Source organism: Balaenoptera ricei, chromosome 1 (genome assembly GCF_028023285.1).
Source record: "Balaenoptera ricei isolate mBalRic1 chromosome 1, mBalRic1.hap2, whole genome shotgun sequence".
NCBI lineage: Eukaryota > Metazoa > Chordata > Mammalia > Artiodactyla > Balaenopteridae > Balaenoptera > Balaenoptera ricei.
In genome coordinates, this window is record NC_082639.1 from 118,030,770 (window position 1) to 118,052,299 (window position 21,530).

Below are 21,530 nucleotides of genomic sequence, written 5' to 3' on the forward strand. Positions count from 1 at the left end.
AGGACAATAAGGGTTAGGGCCAGAGGCCAGGTGTCATTGACTCTGTACCTTTTTGAGTTAATGTGTAATGAATGAGATGGGAGAGAAAACACTAGAGCCCAGAATGACCTTCCTGAGTGCTGATCAGTGAGCACAGCCCACCCCCAATAAAACAAATTCAGAAAGCAGCCGCTGCCCTCGCCCTGAATTGGAGTGCTCTGGCAGGAAAAGAGGTGAATGAGAGGCTTCTACCAAGGATAAAGGTTGAAGGTCTCTGGGCATTTGATCACCTTACCAGTTCTAGGCAATGGTCAGCCAATATGAGTCAGCAGGAGCCACAGCATCCCTCTGACCAAGGCCCTGACCCTTGTCCCAGCCCAGACTGTGAGGGAAGGCAGAGGTGCATTCCCCAGGCCCAAGGTATTTGGGTGAAGTCAGCTAAATAGATACCAGAAGTATTTGTATCTTTCATCCTTTTGCCCTCAAAGTATACGTAGAGCATTCCTGAGAGATGGGAGTGGTGATGTGAGAGCTAGTGGGGAGGCGACAAGAGCCTAAGAAATCTTATTCTATCTTCAACTATTCCCCTGTGGAGCACTTAGTTCTTGAAGGGCACTCCATCGACTTGTCTGTAGCTTTAGAGTGGAGCGCATTGAGGGCAGGGGTCCATATTCCTCGATTTTATTTGCCAACTCTGCCTAAGGAAGCAGGGAAGGAAGGATTAACTTCAGGGGTCAATTGTTTCAGGGAATAGTTCTGCTAGAATTAAGGCTGCAGCCCCTGATACTCTACCCCAAATTCTCACACCCATTCCCATTCTACCAAGAGGACAAGAGCGCCAATTTTGAGAGGTGCAGACCTCCAGGAGGGACGTGTAGGTCCATTTTCCTACGGAGAGCTGTACCTGTGCGTCGAACTCATTTGGAGGTGTACTGTGTTCTGTTCAGGACTGTGAGGAGGAGTCCCCAGGGCCTGGGAGGGTGCGGGGCGCCTAGGGGCGTTCCGAAGCAGTGTTCTAAAGAAGTTTTCACAGTAGTTCCCTCCGCCACCCTTCACAAAACGCGTCTCCAGGCTATGTGGTGGAGGGAACTTCAGTGGCTCAAGCTCCAAGATGCTCCCTCTAGTGTCTTGCACGCTCAAAGGTTTTTCCCGACCTTGGAAAGGCAGGGCGATCTAAGGCCATCCACTTGAGTAAGTCTAAGCAGCTACCAACAAGTCCCGTCTGTCTCTGCAGTGCGGGGGTCGGAGCTCTCTGGATGAGAGAGGTCTGTCACTCCTTTGCGTCCTCCTCTCCCACTGGCCCATGCTCAGCAGCCAGGCAGCTTTTTTTTTTTTTTTTTTTTTAATCGATTGGGCGGAGCCCAATCAAGGGAGGGTTGGGTCTCTGAAATCTTTTTTTCGCCCGGTTCCAAGATGGTGTTCATGACTACGCTGGGAATGCAACGTGAAGCCGCAGTTCTGCCATCATTCAAGATGGCTGCCCCCATCAAGATGACCGGGGTGTGCCTGGGGGAAAGGGGCAGCATGATGGTATGAGACGGTAAGGGTTATTGCTCCATTGCAAGCCTCGCCTTGAGGGATAGGAATGAAGAGCAGAAAAGCTAGGAAGCTGGGTGAGGTCTGTGGTGGAGGCTAGGATTAGAGAGTGGGGGAGGGTACAGGGGTGACAGGTGGGGGTGAAGGATTAAAGATGGGATGGGAGTGTGGCTTGGGTTCAAGCTCCCCACCGGTGCCCTCTCCCCCCACTTTTCCTGTTCCAGGTCTAGCGTCGGGCCATGTGGAAGTTTCTGGGACTGGGGAGTCGGATAATGGGGCGTGGGACCCGTGCGGGGTAGAGGGAGCAAAAGCGTCCTTTCCCAGGCGAACCCCGGCCCCTCCCCTGACCTCTGAACTGAAATGGGGAACACGTTGGGCCTGGCACCGATGGGGGCTTTGCCCCGCCGGAGCCCCCCTCGAGAGGAACCTCTCCCCAACCCTGGGAGCTTCGATGAGCTGCACCGGCTGTGCAAAGGTGAGAACTTGGCATCTGGGTGTCTCAAGTTGAAGGGGCAGAGAAGGGGAGGGTCTTGAATGGTGGGTGTCCAGTGATGGGAGCAGAAAGGGGGAGATCACAGCTGGGGCGTGCAGCCTCAGGGAGGATCAGGTGCTCAGTGGAGCGGAGCACTTCCTGTTACAGGACTTGAAAGGAGGTCAATTCCTCCAAAGCACTTTCTATGGGATTGAAAGGGGAGACTACTTCATGGGGTAGGGGTTCCTTGTCTGTGCTTATTCCTTCCCTTCCCCTCCCCTCCACCCGCTTCAGATGTATTCCCAGCACAGATGGAGGGAGTGAAGCTCGTTGTCAACAAGGTTCTGAGCAGCCATTTCCAGGTGCTCCCACTTTTCTGGCCCCTCCTTTCAATTCCTCCCTGCCTGTCTCTGGATCCTCTTCTCCTTTCCTTTGTACTCCAGCCTTAGCCAGGCTATATGGGACAAAAGAGAGAGAATATGGGGGCTCTCTTTACTTCCTTTGCCTGTGGGAGTTGTTGCTTTTAATCTGGTGACCCTCTGTATATGTTGGAATGTTTGGGTTTCTTAAAAGACCTGCTGGATGGGGACAAAATGAAGGGTGGGATGGGGGATCGAAATAGAGCAGAAATGCTCTCTCCTCCATTAACTTCTCTTTCCTCAGGTGGCTCACACTGTGCACATGAGTGCTCTGGGCTTGCCGGGCTATCACCTCCATGCGGCCTATGCAGGGGACTGGCAACTTAGCCCAACTGAGGTGAGGGCTCCACACACCTGGGTTATCTCCCTAAAAGCCCAGCTAGGACCCAGGTGTAGAGGAGGAGGAAATGTGTGTGTTATGGGGAAGAATGGGCAGGGCACCTCCTCCGGGTTTCTGCTGAATGGGAGAGGGTGGGGAAACATTTCTGTGATGAGCTGGGAGTTTGTCCTTGTGGCTCCACTAGGGGGCGCTGGGTACCGTTAAAGAAATCCTACATTTGGATTTAGGCTGAGTGGTGCCACCCAGCTCAGTCTTAGTCTGGACACTCTTCAACAGGTGTTCCCCACTGTGGTCGGGGATATGGATAGCAGTGGCAGCCTCAACGCCCAGGTCCTGCTCCTCTTGGCAGAGCGGCTCCGAGCCAAGGCTGTCTTCCAGGTGACCCATGGTTCCTGCCTTCATCTACTGAAGCATTTCCTCTTTCTCCCCCATGAGTGTCCTGCTCTGGAGGCTCAGGGGGAGGAGCAGAGGCAACAGTGATCATAAATAGGGAGGGAGATTTTACTTCTCCCTCTCCCTACCCAGACGCAGCAGGCCAAGTTCCTGACGTGGCAGTTTGATGGCGAGTATCGGGGAGATGACTACACAGCCACTCTGACCCTAGGAAATCCTGACCTGATTGGGGAATCGGGTGAGGAATTGGTACAGGGTTCTTTTTGTCTTGGCTGCCCACTTGCTAATGCTGGCTATGCCTCTTCACTGTCTGTACAGTTCAGGGATTAGAAAAGAAACTTTCTGGGGCAGGCTGGGGTGGGGGGCTGCTGGGGGTGAGGTAGATGGCCTGTCTCTATGAGTGACTCCATGTCTCCCCACCCCACAGTGATCATGGTCGCTCATTTCCTGCAGAGCCTCACTCATCGGCTGGTGTTGGGAGGAGAGCTAGTTTATCACCGGCGGCCAGGAGAAGAGGGGGCCATTTTGACACTGGCTGGGAAGTACTCGGGTATGGGGTGAGGAGGAATAGTGACAGGGAGGGAAATTCTGGACTTGGCTGGGGTCCTGGCCTGTGTGCTAGTACAGTAACACTCCTTTTCACTTGTACTTTGGTTTTGACAGCTGTACACTGGGTAGCTACCTTGAATGTGGGATCAGGTGGGGCCCATGCAAGTTATTACCACAAGGCAAATGAACAGGTGAGTCTACTGATCCCATCCCCTGCCCCAACAAGCCCCTCCCAACCTCCACAGGCCCTGCTGACCCACTGTTCTTCCTACCCTCGCTACATATACGTTACACGCGCACCTTCATTCTGCTGATGCCCTGTCAGGACTCCTCTAGTCTTCACTGAGAAAGATCCCTCTCCCATCCTTGCCCGTGGTTCTCAGGTTCAGGTTGGAGTGGAGTTTGAGGCAAATACGAGGCTACAAGACACAACTTTCTCCTTTGGTTACCACCTGACTCTGCCCCAGGCCAACATGGTATTTAGAGGTGAGGGTTATTCAGATGACATTCGGAGGTGCTGAGGGATTGGGGTGGGGGACAGCGGGAGGGAAGCCCCACCTTACTCTGCTGGCCCCTTTCTCCGAGCCCTGTTAGATAACCTAGTGTATATTCTCTTCCCCAACAGGCTTGGTGGACAGTAACTGGTGTGTGGGTGCTGTGCTGGAGAAGAAGATGCCCCCCCTGCCCGTCACCCTCGCCCTTGGAGCCTTCCTTAATCACTGGCGCAACAGATTCCACTGTGGCTTCAGCATCACTGTGGGCTGAGGTTGTCCCAGAGCCAGCCCCCATAACAGCTGGAACCTCTGGGTCAGGTGCCCTGGGGCCAGGAACTAGGCCCCTCTCAAGAGCCCACCGTGCTGGGTGACCTCTAGGTCCCAGGAGCAGAGTGGGGACAATACATGCCCTCCTCCGAACTGGAGCTGCCACAGAGGCAGCTGCTGAGGCAGTGGTTTGAGGCTCCCACCTCTGCCATCAGCCCCAGTTTCATCTTCCCATACTCTTATGGCTCTGGACTAAGGGAGAAGGATTAAGGGGTCTGGCTGGCTGCGTTTTCTCCCCTCACTCCCACCTCCTTCATTTCCTTATGGATTAAAGCCCCTAGCCTCTTCCTCTTCAGCGCAGAAAAATCTGCATGGGATTAGCTCCCCATCCTGTTTTCCATCCCAGAGTTTCCCAAGGCTGGGAAAGAAGGGCTGAAGGGCTAAATCTTTGACCTCAGAAAGTGGGGCCCACCTATTCCCAGACGGAGCTTCTTTACCTCTTAGCCCTGAGGCTTCCTCCTTCCCCATCTTCTGTGCTTCCAGAGAACAACTTTGTCCCCATGGCCACCCCTCATTCTCCCCATTACCGCATGAAGAGGCAGATATTGCTTTCATCTTTCATTGCAACCAGTGGGCTCCCTGTTTACTGGCTCCAGCCTCTGGTCCGAGCATTTTCCCCTTTCCAGTCCAGCGTGTCCAGGTGGGCTGGGGAAGGAGGCGAACTGGACCTCAGCTGCAGGTCTCCTGGAGCAGTGGCACCATGGTGGACAGTCCCCTGGATGTTCGCGATTTGGTACCAATATGCATTGTTAATGCTTCGGAGCTCAGCCAACAGGCCCAGCAGCTCCGCATATAGGAACCTTTGGGGTCACCAGGGAAGGAGGAGAGAGATAGGAAGCTGAGAGTCTTGTCCTGAGGCCCTGACCCCCTAAACTGCCTCTCTGTGAAGCTAGGTCTGAACACTAGGGAAAATATGCTCTGATGTGACAAATGTATCAAAAGTTCCAAAGGTCCCCAGTGGGGCCTCTATCTGACACTGACTTCTCTCACCATGCCATTTTTCTTGAACCCAGAGCTCAGAGGGCCAAGTGTGAAGAAAGCCCCAGACTTTGCCAGATATTCAGCTGTGTGGAATCTGAGGATCTGGCCTTCTAGAGCAGGTTCTAGAAGATGGGTGTGTTCTATGGTATAAAGCAACCCTCTCCTGGCCAAACTGGCACATGGAGGAATAAGCAAAACAGAAGTGGAGTGTACTTCAGAGCCTGGTTAGATCATGGACTGTTGAACCAGGGACTGGCGTTGGCCATGAAACTGAACGACCATAACTTCAAGGGGAATGAAAAATTAAAGGAACTGGACCAGTGGAGAGGAGGGGAAGGGCCAAGGAAAGAGAGTGAACAAGGTTCTTGAAAGGCTGTTTTAGTCTGGAGGAGTTGGATTGGTGAGGTGATGGATGTCATCAATCTCAGGAATGCTATTATACCAAGCCTGTGAGCTACTACTTTGCATCTCTCCTGAATAAAAAAATCTGGAAAAAGTGAGATGAAACAGCAGTAGGAGCAATTTGAATGCCGGAACTCTATGAGATGGGAGGGAAGGACTAGACCCCCAGGGGCCCTGGTTTCCCAAAGGAAAGGACAGTAAAAGCACTCATCCTGAGTTCAGTATCTCCCTAACTCCTTCCCACCCTGGCGCAGCCTCCACGCGCCCAGTCCCACTGTACTGGTCCCAGGGATTTTGCTGCTGGCCTTTGATATAGCTCTGCAGAGTCAGCGCTATCTCCTCTTGCAACTGATCAGTCCCCTCTCTCTGGGTTATCCCAGGCTGGTCTGTAAGATAGGGAGTGGGGAAGGACAAGGTGGGAGGTTGCGGGTGGCCGGCATGGTGCCCTGGGGAGCCAAGACCGGGATAGACCCATTCCACAGGTTTGAAGACTAAAAGGCCTGGATGGATGGATTCAGGGAGCTGGGAGTTTGGGCAGAGGTAGTGGAACAAAAGCTTCTGGGCTTTGAGGGATGCTTCCCAGGAGAGAATAGGGCCATGGCAGCCATGAACACACACTCCAGGCTCCTGGAGCTGCAGTCGGCGCAGTGTCCTATGGAAGCCGAAGAGAACTCCAAAAAACTCTTCCTGGAACCCCACTGTGGGAGATACCAGGCTTAGGAGCCTTCAGGTCACCTCGCCACATACCATACCGAAGGGATGCATGCCCTCTACTGTTCTAGCACCATCTCACCATGCACTCCATCTTCTACTGTGTAGCGAAGAGGCCCGCAGAGGAAGTTTTGTGTTTGGAGACAGAAAGTGGTATTGAGTGCAATGTGACATTTCTACAGCTGCTTCCTTGAGAAGGGAGATCTGGTCCTCCATGGGCCAGAGCAGGAAACCTGCTGTTTAGACTCTAGCCTGAACTTCAGAGAGGGAGAGGAACTCCCAGTTCTGATTGAGACACTTAAAAAAGCTGGGAATTCAAGACCTGGTACTTGAAAAGCTGAGCGATGGGTTAGTTTGGTTAGTGACCTTTTTTTTTGGTGGAGGGTGGGGGTGGTAAGGGTGGGATTATAATTTACCGGAGTGTTTTCTTCCTGAAAGGTAAGGGGAGGTCACATACCGAAAGGGGCAGATCCTTGGTGAGCCTGATGATTTGCTGTACCATGAAAGCGTTGATGTCTGCGAAATGCGTGAGCAGAGGCAGTACAGGGAACTGGGTGGGCGGCGCTGGTGATGGATGAACAGATGAGCTGGAGGCTGCAGAGATCAGAGCCTGGGTGAGAGGCCCCGGTCCTAGGGAGCTCTTTTAGGCCTCTCCAGCTTTATCTTGGAAGGGTTCCGGGCTAAGGAGTCTGCCTCGGCTGGGGTCCTGGAGAAGTCCTGCCCTCTGTTGGTGCGTGGCACACAGCCCCCTCCCTCAGACCAGCCTCCTTGGGCACCCTTTTGGTCACATTTCAGCTTGAATCCTGTAAATGCTCACCCTGAACTGCACAAACTGGTCAAACGTGGTGCCCATATGGCGAGTTTGGGCCCCGGCAGTGTCTGGACTAGCTCTCTCTGCTCCTCAGCTGCATCGACGCTTGCTGTGCCCGTCGCCGGGCCTGTCTTGCTCACCGCAACGCCCGGGCTTCTGCCCATGGGATCACTGTGCCTGGGGAAGAGATGTGACAAAACTATTGAGACCAGCAGAGAGCACCTTTCTCTGTCAGCCCCTGGTCTGGGGCCCTCAGACACTCTGCGTAATGAAGGACGCAGGGGAGGGAGGAGAGTTCATTTTTTTTAAAATTAATTAATTAATTAATTTTTTTTGGCTGTGTTGGGTCTTTGTTTCTGTGCGAGGGCTTTCTCTAGTTGCGGCAAGCGGGGGCCACTCTTCATCGCGGTGCACGGGCCTCTCACTGTCGCGGCCTCTCTCGTTGCGGAGCACAGGCTCCAGACGCACAGGCTCAGTAGTTGTGGCTCCCGGGCCTAGTTGCTCCGCGGCATGTGGGATCTTCCCAGACCAGGGCTCGAACCCGTGTCCCCTGCATTGGCAGGCAGATTCTCAACCACTGCGCCACCAGGGAAGCCCTGGAGGGGAGTTCTTGAGGCCTCCTTGGGCTTGGCTGAAGTCCCAGGGGCTCCAGGTGGTAGGGAGTTCCTGTACACTTTCCCTGACCTGTGAGGCACTGCAGCAGAAAACAATGCACTGTGGGAAGGAAAAAAAGGATAGACAATAAAGTGGGAACAGTTTAAGGAGATGTTTGGCTTCTGGGGGAGCACTGAAGAGGGGGGGCTCGTGATACCAAAAACAGCACCTTATGTTTGCATAGCTTTATAATTTCAAAGCTTCTGAGGTTAAGTCTCACTGAATGAAACAATCCTGTGGGTGGAGAGGGCAGGTGTTATTATCCATATTTTTCAGAAACAGACTGACATTCCAGTGACAGGTCCAAGGTCACAAAATCCTTATGTGATGTAGACTGAATTCAAGATTTTTTGACTTCTACAGTTTCCACTGGTCCATATTGAAAAGCAGTGTGACGTCATGGAGAAAGCAAGGGTCTGGTGAATACTGACTCTACAACTTTTCAGCTGAGTGGACTTGGACAAGTTGATTCCTGTTACTTTAAGTTGATTATGAGTTACATTATCTTTTGGGGGCAGAGCCTTATTACCTGGCACAGAGAAAAACCATTAAATAATTCAACAATTATCAAGTACCTACTAAGTGACAGGCACTATATTTGAGAGATGGAAGAGTAAAAGCAAGCCATATAAATATCTAGGGGAAGAGCATTCCAGGTAGAGGCAATGGCAAGTGCAAGTATAAGTTACAACAGTCTTGAGAAGAGTGTGCTTGGTGTGTTTGAGAATGGCATTGACGTCAGTGTGGCTGGGATGGGTTGAGCAAGGGGAAGAGTAGGAAGTAAAATCTGAGAGGTGGTATGGAGGAGCTGGACCATGAGATCATGGACCATAAGAGAGAGGAGGAGCCCTTGGAGTTTTTGAGCAGAATAGTGACATTGTCTGACTTGTTTCAAAAAGCTTACTCTGCCTGCCCTGTGGAGAATAAGCTGTGGGAACAAGGGCAAAGCATAGTCAGTGGAGGGACATAGTGGATTCTTGGGATGTTAGGGGGCCAACTCACTGTCCTTCTTCATGCCAGCATCTAGGCATTTCTGCAACCTGCAGGCTGGGCAGTGGCGCCTCTGGGCCTTGTTGACCTTCCAGCTTCCAGCAAAGGGGCACGTGAGACCGGTGCTTTTGCTGACTGTTCGCCTGAGAGGACAGAGACATTGTGAGGGTTGGGGATGGCAGCGAGCAGGTAGGTATGTGAGGGGCTGAAATGAAATGGTCAAAAAGAAACTATGGTGGGAATTCCCTGGCAGTCCAGTGGCTATGAAACAGGAGGGAAGGGGGCAGGGCACAACCTTTGAAAGAATGACATAGCCCAAGGACATGACATAAACTGATTAGAATCAAATGGGTCCAAGATGGCAGACAAGTCGAGTTCCACTAGACCTTGAGCCTCAGTATACGCTCACTGTAACACATCTGCAAGCTAAATGACACACCCACAGGTGCCATAACAGTTCCAAGGCTGACCATAAGGATCAAAAAGCAGGTGGTGGCCCAATTCCTGGAAATCCCCACCCCTTCCTGAAATAGCTGGAATACTCCTCCCACTTATTAGCCTATGAAACTACCCACCCCTATAAAAACTGACAACCCCATACCCTGGTGCCTTTCTCGCCTTCTGAGATGGCCCACACTCTGTCTGTGGAGTGTGCTTCTCTCTAAATAAATCCACTTCTTACCTATTGCTTTGTTTCTCACTGAATTCTTTCTGCGATGAGACATCAAGAACCTGAGCTTCATTAAGTCCTGAAACCAGGTATGTGATCTCAGTTGGAAGACTGTAGGTTTTGGCCGGGTTCGAGTCCTGGCCGAGAGGGTTCAAGTCCCAATCTGAGTTTTGGCCGGGTTCGAGGCCCAGACCCGTGGGTTCAAGTCCCAGTCAGTCTAGACTGGGTTCGAGTCCCAATCTGAGGTGCACGGTTTCAGTTAGGACTATGTGCTTTCACTGCCGAGGGCCTGGGGTTCAATCCCTGGTTGGGGAACTAAGATCCCGCAAGCCAAGTGGCCAAAAAAAAAAAAAAAAAAAAAAAAATCTGTGGTGACAGGGGCTACTCTGAGCTGTGCCCAGAGGTCCCTAGGGGTAGAGAGGATACAACGCATCTCAAGCATTTCCATGGGGGCACAGAATCAGTCAGGAAGGCCTAGTTGATGCTGTACTAGTTTGGTGCTTTGCAGGTAGTGAGTACCCTTGACTAAGGGGTTGTGTCCATAGGACAAGCACTCAGCCTTCCCTCTGTTATTTTGCCTCATGTTTATACAAGTGATGAGGTTGGCAATTTGTAGCGTGCTAGCCACAGCGTAGTTAGGCTTCAGGATGCAGGAGTGATGTAACTGCACAAGCTTGGGCATGTGCCAGGGCTTAAAGGCTGCCTGGCAGGCAGTTTGGGAGGGCGTTTCTGTTGGGTAGGAGGTTCTCACCTGAAGGAACCCTTGCAGTCCTCAAAAGGCAGGGCATGGAAGTGACAGCCTGTGGCTCAGTGCCTGCACACCACACAATTCCTTGGCTCATCTTCTTCACTGGCCATGGCTTCAGGTGTTGCAGTGGCTGTCACAGGCCCCTGAATGTCAGAGGGGTTATCAGTCAGCTCTGGACCACCCTTGACCTTCTTCCCCTCCTGCAGAGCCTCTTCCCAAACCTGCCCTCGGCCTGACCCCCTGCATATCTGCACTTTATTGCTTTTAGTCTCTGGACCCCAGAAGTTTTCCTACCTGCTTCTCTTCCCACTCTGACTCTGCTTTCCCCTTGAGCTCAAGAGCTGCTAGTGTTTAGAGTTAGGGATTACGGCCCTCAGTATCTGGAAAACGAGGATAGAAACTGCCCCTTATCAGATACATGTAGATTTTCCCTATTGCTGAGGAGAGAGGGAGAGAGCGAGCTTTTTCACATGCAGTATGTCAACAGTAAAAGAATAGGCATATCAATTGTACAAAGCTCCCAAAAGGAAAGTTCTTCAAAAGAGACTGGGGTCTAATTAAGGGCTTATGTAAAGAGCTAGAAGAGGTCCCACTTCCCAACAAGGGAGGGCTGAGAATTAAATCAGAATGGCCTCTAAAACATTAGATATATGGGATTGATCTGGGGGCTCTTGCACCAGCGCTGGCATCATGGGAGTGTGCCCTGTGCAGTCACACAGTCTCTGTGCTCAGAGGGATCTTGGGCTTGGTTTAATGCTCTGATGTTGCCGCTGTCTTGAAATTCTTTTTTTTTTTTAAATAAATTTATTTATTTATCTATTTTTGGCTGCGTTGGGTCTTCGTTGCTGTGCATGGGCTTTCTGTAGTCGTGGTACGCGGGCTTCTCATTGCTGTGGCTTCTCTTGTTGCAGAGCATGGGCTCTACGCGTGCGGGCTTCAGCCCGTTGTGGTACTCGGGCTAAGTAGTTGTGGCACACGGGCTTAGTTGCTCCGCGGCATGTGGGATCTTCCCGGACCAGGGCTCGAACCCGTGTTCCCTGCATTGGCAGGTGGATTCTTAACTACTGTGCCACCAGGGAGGTCCTGTCTTGAAATTCTTAATGATGTTTGAACAAGGAGCTCTGCATTTTCATTTTTCAGTGGGCCCTGCAAATTATGTACCTGGTTTGTATGGAGCCAAGATGAAGGACATCTAATTAATAAGCTTAAGAATCAGAAGTAGGAGCCTTCACTGGGGTTGTCTAGTGCTCCATAGACACTGAAGAATCTTTTTGCAAATGTAGAAAGTGTGTATGTGTCCAGATGGCCAAGAGGCAGTTGAAAATATGCTCAACATCGCTAATTATTAGAGAAATGCAAATCAAAACTGCCATGAGATATCACCTCACACCAGTCAGAATGGCCATCATCAAAAAGTCTACAAACAATAAATGATGGAGAGGGTGTGGAGAAAAGGGATCCCTACTACACTGTTGGTGGGAATGTAAATTTGTGCAGCCACTATGGAGAACAGTACGGAGGTTCCTTTAAAAAACTAAAACTAGGGCTTCCCTGGTGACGCAGTGGTTGAGAATCTGCCTGCCAATGCAGGGGACACGGGTTCGAGCCCTGGTCTGGGAAGATCCCACATGCCGCGGAGCAACTGGGCCCGTGAGCCACAATTACTGAGCCTGCGCATCTGGAGTCTGTGCTCCGCAACAAGAGAGGCCGCGATAGTGAGAGGCCCGCGCACCGTGATGAAGAGTGGCCCCCGCTTGCCACAACTAGAAGAAAGCCCTCGCACAGACACGAAGACCCAACACAGCCATAAATAAATAAATTAATTAATTTAAAAAACAAAACAAAACAAAACAAAAAACTAAAACTAGAGCTACGGTATGATCCAGCAATCCAACTCCTAGGCATATATCTGGAGAAAACCATAGTTTGGAATGATACATGCACCCCAGTATTTATTGCAGCGCTGTTTACAATAGCCAAGGCGTGGAAGCAACCTAAATGTCCATCGACAGACGAATGGATAAAAATGTGGTACATATATACAATGGAATATTACTCAGTCATTAAAAAGAATGAAATAATGCCATTTGCAGCAACATGGATGGACCTGGAGATTATCATACTGAGTGAAGTAAGTCAGACAGAGAAAGACAAATATGATATCGCTTCCATATGGAATCCAAAAAAATGATGCAGATGAACTTATTTACAAAACAGAAACAGACTCACAGACATAGAAAACAAACTTACGGTTACCAAAGGGGAAAGATGGGAGGGAAGGATAAATCGGGAGTTTGGGATTGACAGGTACACTCTACTATATTTAAAATAAATAACCAACAAGGACCTACTATATAGCACAGGGAACTCTGCTCAGTATTCTGTAATAAGCTAAATGGGAAAAGAATTTGAAAAAGAATTGATATATGTATATGTATAACTGAATCACTTTGCTGTATAACTGAATCACTTTGCTGTACACCTGAAACCAACACAACATTGTAAATCAACTATAGTCCAACATAAAATAAAAATTTAAAAAAATTAAAAAGGTGGGAATTTCTAAAAGAAAAAGTGGGTATGTGTGTATACACATACACATGCACTCTCTCTCCCAACCTTTATGAACAGAAAAAGTAATTTCAAAAGCTATTTGGATGTTTTGGGGATGGGTAACATGTTGGATACATCTATGTTGGATAAATCCGATCCCACACACACTGGAATAAGGTCCAAATCTCAGTCTTTCACTTTGAAAGGTCTTTCTCACTGTACATCTCCCTGGGTGTTTGTTGTTTCTGCACTAATATAGTAGTCTTCTCCCGCTAGAATACAGCATTTTTTTCTCTTTTTTTTTTTTGCATATCATCTGCTTCTTCAGTTAAGGGTTAAATTATAATTAATGATACTCTAACAGTGAGTTAAAAGCCCAAGTGGAGTCTAGAGCCATAAAAATACACTTAGAGAGACAGAGACAGAGAGAAGAGATTGGGTTAAAAAGAGCCTTGTTTAGGTCCCCTTCATCTCAAGTAGGTGCAACATCCAACTATGTATAACTTACTGCATTTTGAAGGAAGCTGAGCTTCAGAGAACACAGGTGCTTGGATCTGGTCCTTGGGAGTCGGTGAGCATATTTATGCATATGCATCTGTTGGTATCTTTGCTTGAGTGAGACTCTGTGAGAATTCATACTAACTCATTCAATCAACAAATACTGACCGAGAACCTACTATGTATTAGACACTAAGGATAAAAAAGATGAATAAGATGCTCTCCTGCCCTCATGGAGTTTAAAGATGCTAGTGGAGAGACAGACCTTTAAATAGATATAAAGAAATATAATCGGGAACTGCCCTGGTGGCCCAGTGGTTAAGACTCAGCACTTCCACTGCAGGGGGTGCAGGTTCGATCCCTGGTTGGTGAACTAAGATTCAGCATGCCGGGCGGCACGGCCGAAAAAAAGAAAGAAAAGAAATATAATCCTATCACTGATGACGCTATGCACAGAGCATTCTGAGACTACAGAAGAAGGGCACCTAATCCTGCTTTGGCAAAGAGGTGTTGAGGAGGAGGCAGGAAAGTCTTCCTGGAGGAGTGACAGCTGAGTTGATTTTTAAAGGATAAGGAGGAGTTAGCCAGATACAAATGAAAGGTATTTCAGGTAGAGGGTACAACCTGAGAAGTTCAAGAAGCCAGATACAAAAAAGTAAATATGGTAGAACCACGAACAGGTCTTTCTTGCTGGAGCATAACATTTCAGGCTGGAGTGGGAAGAGAAAAGTCTAGAGAGATGGGGTATGAGGCTGAGATGTAGGCAGGGCCAGTTCATGGGAGACCTCGTGTGCCAGAGAAAGCAACTTAAGTCCATCAGGAGGCTTTTAAAGGGTAAGATGGGAAATGACATGGTCAGATCTATTCTAGATATCCAACTACTGGCTGTTTGGAAGATAGATTTGAGGGGGCAGGACTGGAGGCAAAGAAACCAGTTAGAAATTCTTGCCATAAAGTAGGTGAGGGATTAAGCCTGATCTAGGATAGTGGTAGGATATAGTGGAGGAGAGGGTTTTGAAAAATACATGGGAGGTGAAATAATTGGAGCTTGGTGATTACTAGAATGTCTAGGTTGAGAAAGAGGAAGAGTTAAAGATGACTCCAGGTTCCTAGCATGGGTGATTGAGTGGATGGTGGTACCACCAACTGGGAGAGAGACTACAGGAGGAGTATAGGGCCCTCCCTACTTGGGCCTCTATTCTTTCCCACAGTTGCAGATTTACTCTAGCAATAAGTTATTAAGTACCCACTCTGTGGTGAGGCACTATGGAAAGGGATAAAAGAGAGGGTTCCTATTATCAAGGAATTTACTGACTGATTATGGAGATTGCATAAGTAAATGGAACTCCTAGATCTTACAAGGAAATATATAATCAAACTCTAAATTGTGTGGTAAAGATCATGTATCATATTATAGGTATTAATTGCTTCACTAATTTGTTCTTATTATGAGCAGCATACTGTGTAAGAATCCTTACCAGTGTTAACCCTAAAACATAAGTAAGATCACCACTTTACAGATGAGAAAACTGAGGCCAGAGAGTTTAAATAACTTGTACAAGGATTACTATACCCAACAGTTTATTAGATGACTTCACCTGGATGTCACATAGGCATCTCAAATTCAGTATGTCTACAGTGAAGCTTTATGATCCCTAAAGCACAAGCAACATAATAAAAAAATAAGTGGTACTGCATCAAACTAAAAAGCTTCTGCATAGCAAAAGAAATAATCAAAATGAAAAGGCCACTTACAGAATGGGAGAAAATATTTGCAATCCACACATCTGTTAAGGGGTTAATATCCAAAATAAATAAGGAACTCATACAACTCAATAGCAAAAAACCCAAATAATCCAATTTTTAAATGGGCAAAGGACCTGAATAGACATTTTTCCAAAGGAGATATTCAGATGGCCAACAGGTACATGAAACGTGCTCAACATCACTAATATTTGTGGAAATGCAAATCAAAACCACAATGAGATATCACCTCACACCTGTTAGAATGACAATCATCAAAAAGACAAGAGATATAAAAATTGTGAATCACTATGTTGTACATCTGAAACTTACGTAATACTGTTCATCAACTGTACCTCAATAAACAAACACACACACGTAAAAAGAAAGGAAATAACGGGCTTCCCTGGTGGCACAGTGGTTGAGAATCTGCCTGCCAATACAGGGGACACGGGTTCGAGCCCTGGTCTGGGAGGATCCCACATGCCGCGGAGCAGCTGGGCCCGTGAGCCACAACTACTGAGCCTGCGCGTCTGGAGCCTGTGCTCCGCAACAAGAGAGGCCAAGATAGTGAGAGGCCCGCACACCGTGATGAAGAGTGGCCCCCGCTTGCCGCAACTAGAGAAAGCCCTCGCACAGAAACGAAGACCCAACACAGCTAAAAATAAATAAAAAATAAATAATAATAAATAAAAAATTAAAAAAAAAAAAAAGAAAAGAACTAACAATTGTTGGTGAGGATGTGGAGAAAAGGGAAACTGTGTGCACTGTTGGTGGGAATGTAAACTGGTACAGTCACTGTGGAAAAGAGTATGGAAGTTCCTCAAAAAATTAAAAATAGAACGACCATATGATCCAGTAATTCCGCTTCTGGGTACCTACCTGAAGGAAACAAAATCACTGTCCCAAAGGGATATCTGTATCTCCATGGTCTTTGCAGCATTATTTATAATAGCCAAGACGTGGAAACAACCTAAGTGACCATCAATAGACAAATGGATAAAGAAGATGTGAGATATATATATATATATTTTTTATATATACATAAATAATATATAATATCTATTTAATATATGATATATATTTAATTCAGCCATAAAAAAGAAGGAAACGCTACCATTTGTGACAACATGGATGGACCTTGAGGGAATTATGCTAAGGGAAGAAGAGAAAGACAAATACTGTATGATCTCACTTATATGTGCAATCTAAAAAAAACCAAACTCGGGGACTTCCCTGGTGGTCCAGTGGTTAAGACTCCGCGCTTCCGCTGCAGGGGGCACCGGTTTGAACCCTGGAGGAACTAAGATCCCGCATACCACACAGGGCGGCCAAGAAAAAAAAAAACCCAAACTCATAGAAATAAAGATTAGATTAAATCAGATTGGTGGTTGGCAGAGGTGGGGGGAGAGGTGAAGCTGGTCGAAAGGCACAAACTCCTAGTTATAATGTAAATAAATTCTGAGGTTGCAGTACACAACATGATGACTATAGTTAACAATACTATATTGTATATTTGAAGGTTGCTAAGAGAGCAGATCTTAAAAGTTCTCATTACAAGGAAAAAAATTGTAGCTGTGAAGTGAATCCTTTGCCAATATATACATATCAAGTCATTATGATGTACACCTTAAACTTACACAATGTTACATGTCAGTCGTACCTCAATAAAACCAGAAAAAATAAAAACAAAATGGAAATCATTGTCACCTCCCCACAAACTAATTTCTCCTACACAACCTACCTTGGTGACTATCCCAACATGAGGAAGTATTGGGTTGGCCAAAAAGTTCGTTTGGGTTGTCCTGTAAGATGTTATGGAAAAACCCGAATGAACTTTTTGGCCAAGCCCATAGAAAGCACATGTGGCTTGGAGTCATAAAGACTTAAGTTCAAATTTTGACTCCAGCTCTTGCTAGCTGAATTACTTTTTTTTTTTTTTTTTTTTTTGGTTCCTTTCCTAATTATTTGAAGTCACTGAGACTCAGCTCCACGGGAGTCAGATATCATCAGGCTGGGCCATTCCCAGACCGGGGAAGGGAGGCTGACTTCCTTTTCCTAGCTCAGTACTGAATTAGGGAGAAGTTCAGACTAGAGGAGAGGTGCTCTGGCCCAGGGCTGCCCCTTCACCTGGGGCCCAGGGGTTGCCCTGAGCCTTCTTTTTTGTTGTTGTTGTTTCCTGACCAGGGATTGAACCTGTGCCCTGGGCAGTGAAAGTGCAGAGACCTAAACGCTGGACTGCCAGGGAATTCCCTGGCCCTGAGCTTTCTTGTTCTTGGAGAAGTCCACCTTGCAGTTCTTTGAGACGGGGTTGTCTTAGGAACACACCTCTCTGACCTTGTTCTTCTTATGTACAGAAATACTCCCCCGGCTTCATGGTCTCTCCCACTGAGCGGCCTGAGGCTGGGAGATGGGCTGCAGGATGCCCCTGGCATCCATGATGAACAGGCTTTCAGGGTTAACTGATGTCCTTACCCTCTTCCAACATACCTGTCCTAGGCCAGGCTCTGAAAAACAACTGTGTTGGTTGTAGCCTGGTAGGTTAAACTCTCGGAACTTTGGTTTTCTTATCTGGAAAAAAGGGTTTAATGATACCCACTAGCTGGGTTTGTTGTGAAGATTAAATAAAGTGATATATGTAAACTTCCTTACACAGTGCTTGGAACATGGAAAGAAGTCAATACATATTCATTCTCTTACCCTCTTCCTTTCCTTCTTTTCCACTGCTACCCTCTCCCTGATGTCAAGCCAGAAGCCGGGGAGTCACCTAGCCCCTTTTCTCTCCCTCCCTAAAAAAGATCAGATGCCATGCCCTGCCATTCCTGTCTCCTGGCCTCTACATGCCCACTACCTCTTAGCTGAGTTCAGGCCCTCATCATTTTCCACTTATCACTGCAAGTAGTGGAATTAAATTATTAAATTAAATTATTCTCCCTAAGACCAGCTTCATCTATTTCCAACCCATCCTCCACGCTGTTGCTATTTCTAAAATGCAAATTTGATCATGTCTCTCCCCTGCTTAAAATTCTTCATTTGCTTCTCATCACCTTTGGGATAAAATCCAATCTCTTTGGCATGCCACACAAAGTGCTTTGTGATCTGGCCCCTATTTATCACTCTGCCTTCATTTATCCCACTTCCCTCCCCTGACCTAACACATCATACTTTGTGCTTAAGCACTTAGAGTTCCCTGAACAAGCTACACTCACACACCTCTGAACATCTGCCCTTATTATTCAGCCTGATTGGAATTGCCCCACACACCCCACTTCCAAACCACCACATATCCCCCCACCAGGTCCTCTTGATCCTTTTGGCCCTTTGGGCCTGAGTACAGCAGATCACCTCTGGGAGCCTGTGGGTTAGAGCTACACATCTGCTCACACATTTGTCACAGCACTTATCACATTGCAGAGCAACTGTCACTTTCTGACTGTCAATCAACTGTGAGTTGAAGTCAAGAGCTGCATCTTTTATTTTTGGATACTTAGGGTCTTGTATACTCCAAGCACAGATAATAAATGTTTACAGAGTGAATAAATGGGCTGGGATATGAATTAAGGTCTGATTCCAAACTCATGCTCATTCTATGTGGCATTATGTTATTATTTGAGAATGCATTCATTCATTAAACAAATACTTAATGAGTATCTATTTTTCCAGGCATTTTTTAGTAAGGTACATTCCATGTCATCTGGGTATAATTTCCTGTTTCCCTTTTAGCTGCTGTCTTTCATAGCTGATTATCTTTTGCTGTTCTGAGTTTCTGACAGGATACTCATTAGTCTTTTAGTCTGATTCCTGACTCCTGTCTGACTTCTGAACAATTGCTGCCTGCTGTTCTTACCTGCCATGTTTGCAGTTGACATGTGGTCAACCTCACTCAGGTGTCCACTGAGCCAAATTGCCAGTCTGGGCCTGCTTTATCCTATTTGGCCTCCCAAGTTTTGGCAGAAACACTTCTTTGAATAGGAAGGGTTCAGGCTACCTCCTTTTCTTTGTACCTTGTAATCGGGTTTTGATCCTCTTTAAATTCACCAAAGATCTCCGGTGACCTGTTGAATTCAATGGGCTTTCTCTTATGTTTCTCCCAATCAGCCTCCCTATTGCTTTGACTCCCTGACAACCACATTATCTTCTTTGAAATGCCTTTTCTCCCTAGCCTCTATGATGTTATGCGTTCCCGATTCTCAGCCTGTACTTCTAATAGCTCTTTTTTCTTTCTCCTCTATTGGATTCTCATTTTTCCTAAGGCTACGGGTTATGGAAAACTATGGGTTTTTCTCTAAGGCTCAATTTCAACCTCCTCACCTTTCTTCTTCTGTGTTCTTCCCTCATAGTTCATCTAGTCACAAGGCTCTGGTAAAATGTAAAAATAGCTCACATTTTAGCATCACAGTTTACAGAGTGCCTTTACATACCTGATTTCATTTATCCTCATTCTAGTATGTGAATGTCTTCACAAATTAACTCCAGTTTCATGCATGGGATCTTGCTATTCTTAGTAGTTCCTTATGATGCCTGTTCAGATTATTATTCTCATTCTATTCCTTTTTCTGGACTCTCACTGCACTTGCCCAGACTTCCACCACAACACCCATAATAATATTGCACCTTCGCGTTCACATGACCGTCTATCCCCTTCTAGACTGTAGGTTCTATGTCACGTGGGTCTTATTTTCCCAACACCTAGCATAAGTCCTGGCCATAATGTGTGTTTAATAGCCAGTGAATAATTGAATAACTCCCAATTTTCTGGTCCCCATTCCAAGAGTCACTTTGAATCCTCTCCTAAATCTTGTTATTGATTCCTTATGCCTTATGTTTCTTGATGTTGTCCCTTTTCTTCTGTTACTGTCACTATAGTCACCCAGACTGTAGCACTTTGTATTATTATGACATCCTCATCTTTTTCTCCCTGCTCTTGGTCTTTCTCTTGTCAAATCAGTCCTATGTTTTCCTTGCAAGAATAATCTAAAAATGCCATTTGTACAAGGGTAAGGTTTAAATTCCTTATTCTGACATTCAAGGCCCTCACACATCTCCTGCCACTTCCCTATCATAAACCTCAGTCTTCTTTCATCATTTTTTTCTTGTTATCACCCAGATGTCAGATCGACACCTTTGCCTCCTTCCCCCATTCCTTCTAGCATTTGTCTAAATTTTACCCTTCCTTTATCCAACCCAAATTCCACTTTCTCCAGGAAGCTTTTGACTCTTTCAGTCCTAGACAATGTCTTTCTTCTTAGACCTATACTATTTACTGTTGTACAACTTACTGTTGTAGCATACTTGGGCATTTAATCATCTATGGCAGGGATCGGCAGTTTATGGCCTGTAAGCCAAATCTGGCCTGCTGCCTGTTTTTTGCACAGTCTGTGAGCTAAGAATGGTTTTTACATTAAAAATGTAAAAGAAGAAAAAGAATATTTCACAGCATTTGAAAATTATATGAAATTCACATGTTAGTGTCCACAAATAAAGTTTTATTAGAATATAGCCACACCTATTTTGTTTAGACATTGTCTATGACTGCTTTCAAGCTATAATGGGAGGCTCAAGTAGTTTAACTATAGGGCCTACAAAGCCTAAAATATTTACTCTCTGGCTGTTACAGAAAAAGCTTGCTAATCTCTGATCTAGGATCTTGAATTCTCTGTATAATCTTTGCATCGCTGTTCAAGAACTTTGGAGAGGTCTGCTTCACTAAAGACAATCTTTTCAAGGCTAATTAGCTGGTCCTTAGACAGGTGGGGGAAGCCAGAGATAGGCTGCATAGAGTAAGTAGGAGCTAGCCTACTTAGAATTTAGTAACTTAGGCAACCAGATTCCCACTGGAAAGTGAGAGTCAGAAAATCCCAGGTAGATGGGGGAAAATATGTGATCTTTTTTCCATCTTCTCTGTTTCCGAAGTGGCAGAGAAAATGTAAACACACAGAGGGTCTAGCTAGAGAAAGGGTATTTGAGGTCTTATCTGAATCTGGTTGTTGAGAAGGGATCAGTGGTTGCTGGCTGAGAGAAGCTCAGCTATTAATGACTCAGTTATTACAGGCCATGAAAGAAATTATCAAAAGGGTGTAACAGCTAAAGCTGAAAGTGTTTGGCTTTGGCTGACTGAAGCTTTAAGTAGGCTAAAAGGTTTTACAATGCCTAGAAGTATCACAGGCAAGAGCATTTAAAAGATTTCTTTAAAGTAGAAATGAAAGCCAGATATTTAGGAATAGCAGTTGAAGTTATCAGAAAGTTCCTGACTTTTACCT

General features: G+C 46.8%; 2 protein-coding genes across 4 annotated transcripts; one reads left to right on the top strand and one right to left on the bottom strand.

Moving 5' to 3' along the window:
* The first annotated feature begins 1,421 nt into the window (after nt 1-1,421).
* On the top strand, nt 1,422-5,997 carry TOMM40L (translocase of outer mitochondrial membrane 40 like). 3 transcript variants are annotated; one of them, XM_059934946.1, is made up of 10 exons: nt 1,422-1,519; nt 1,740-1,990; nt 2,282-2,349; nt 2,651-2,743; nt 3,023-3,124; nt 3,272-3,377; nt 3,567-3,689; nt 3,803-3,879; nt 4,072-4,174; nt 4,314-5,997. In XM_059934946.1, exons 2-10 carry the CDS (start codon nt 1,876-1,878, stop codon nt 4,451-4,453), a joined length of 927 nt encoding a protein of 308 aa, XP_059790929.1. In that variant the 5' UTR covers nt 1,422-1,519; nt 1,740-1,875; the 3' UTR covers nt 4,454-5,997. The 3 variants fall into 3 exon arrangements, with proteins under 3 accessions (XP_059790929.1, XP_059790932.1, XP_059790935.1); XM_059934949.1 differs by lacking the exon at nt 3,567-3,689; XM_059934952.1 differs by lacking the exons at nt 1,422-1,519; nt 2,282-2,349 and having other exon boundaries at nt 1,877-1,990.
* On the bottom strand, nt 5,179-10,410 carry NR1I3 (nuclear receptor subfamily 1 group I member 3). The gene is given in 14 exon segments (XM_059925344.1): nt 5,179-5,223; nt 5,225-5,309; nt 6,173-6,293; nt 6,473-6,512; nt 6,514-6,590; nt 6,686-6,777; nt 6,779-6,836; nt 7,057-7,164; nt 7,167-7,197; nt 7,421-7,476; nt 7,479-7,505; nt 7,508-7,585; nt 9,071-9,201; nt 10,307-10,410. Coding segments are annotated over 14 exon segments (1,053 nt in total).
* Nucleotides 10,411-21,530: the final 11,120 nt, after the last annotated feature.

Coding starts and splice junctions, on each gene's coding strand:
- TOMM40L (XM_059934946.1), top strand. CDS start 1,876: ATGGGGAACACGTTGGGCCTGGCACCGATGGGGGCTTTGCCCCGCCGG. Junction 1,991..2,281: donor GCTGCACCGGCTGTGCAAAG/GTGAGAACTTGG, acceptor CACCCGCTTCAG/ATGTATTCCCAGCACAGATG. Junction 2,350..2,650: donor TTCTGAGCAGCCATTTCCAG/GTGCTCCCACTT, acceptor CTCTTTCCTCAG/GTGGCTCACACTGTGCACAT.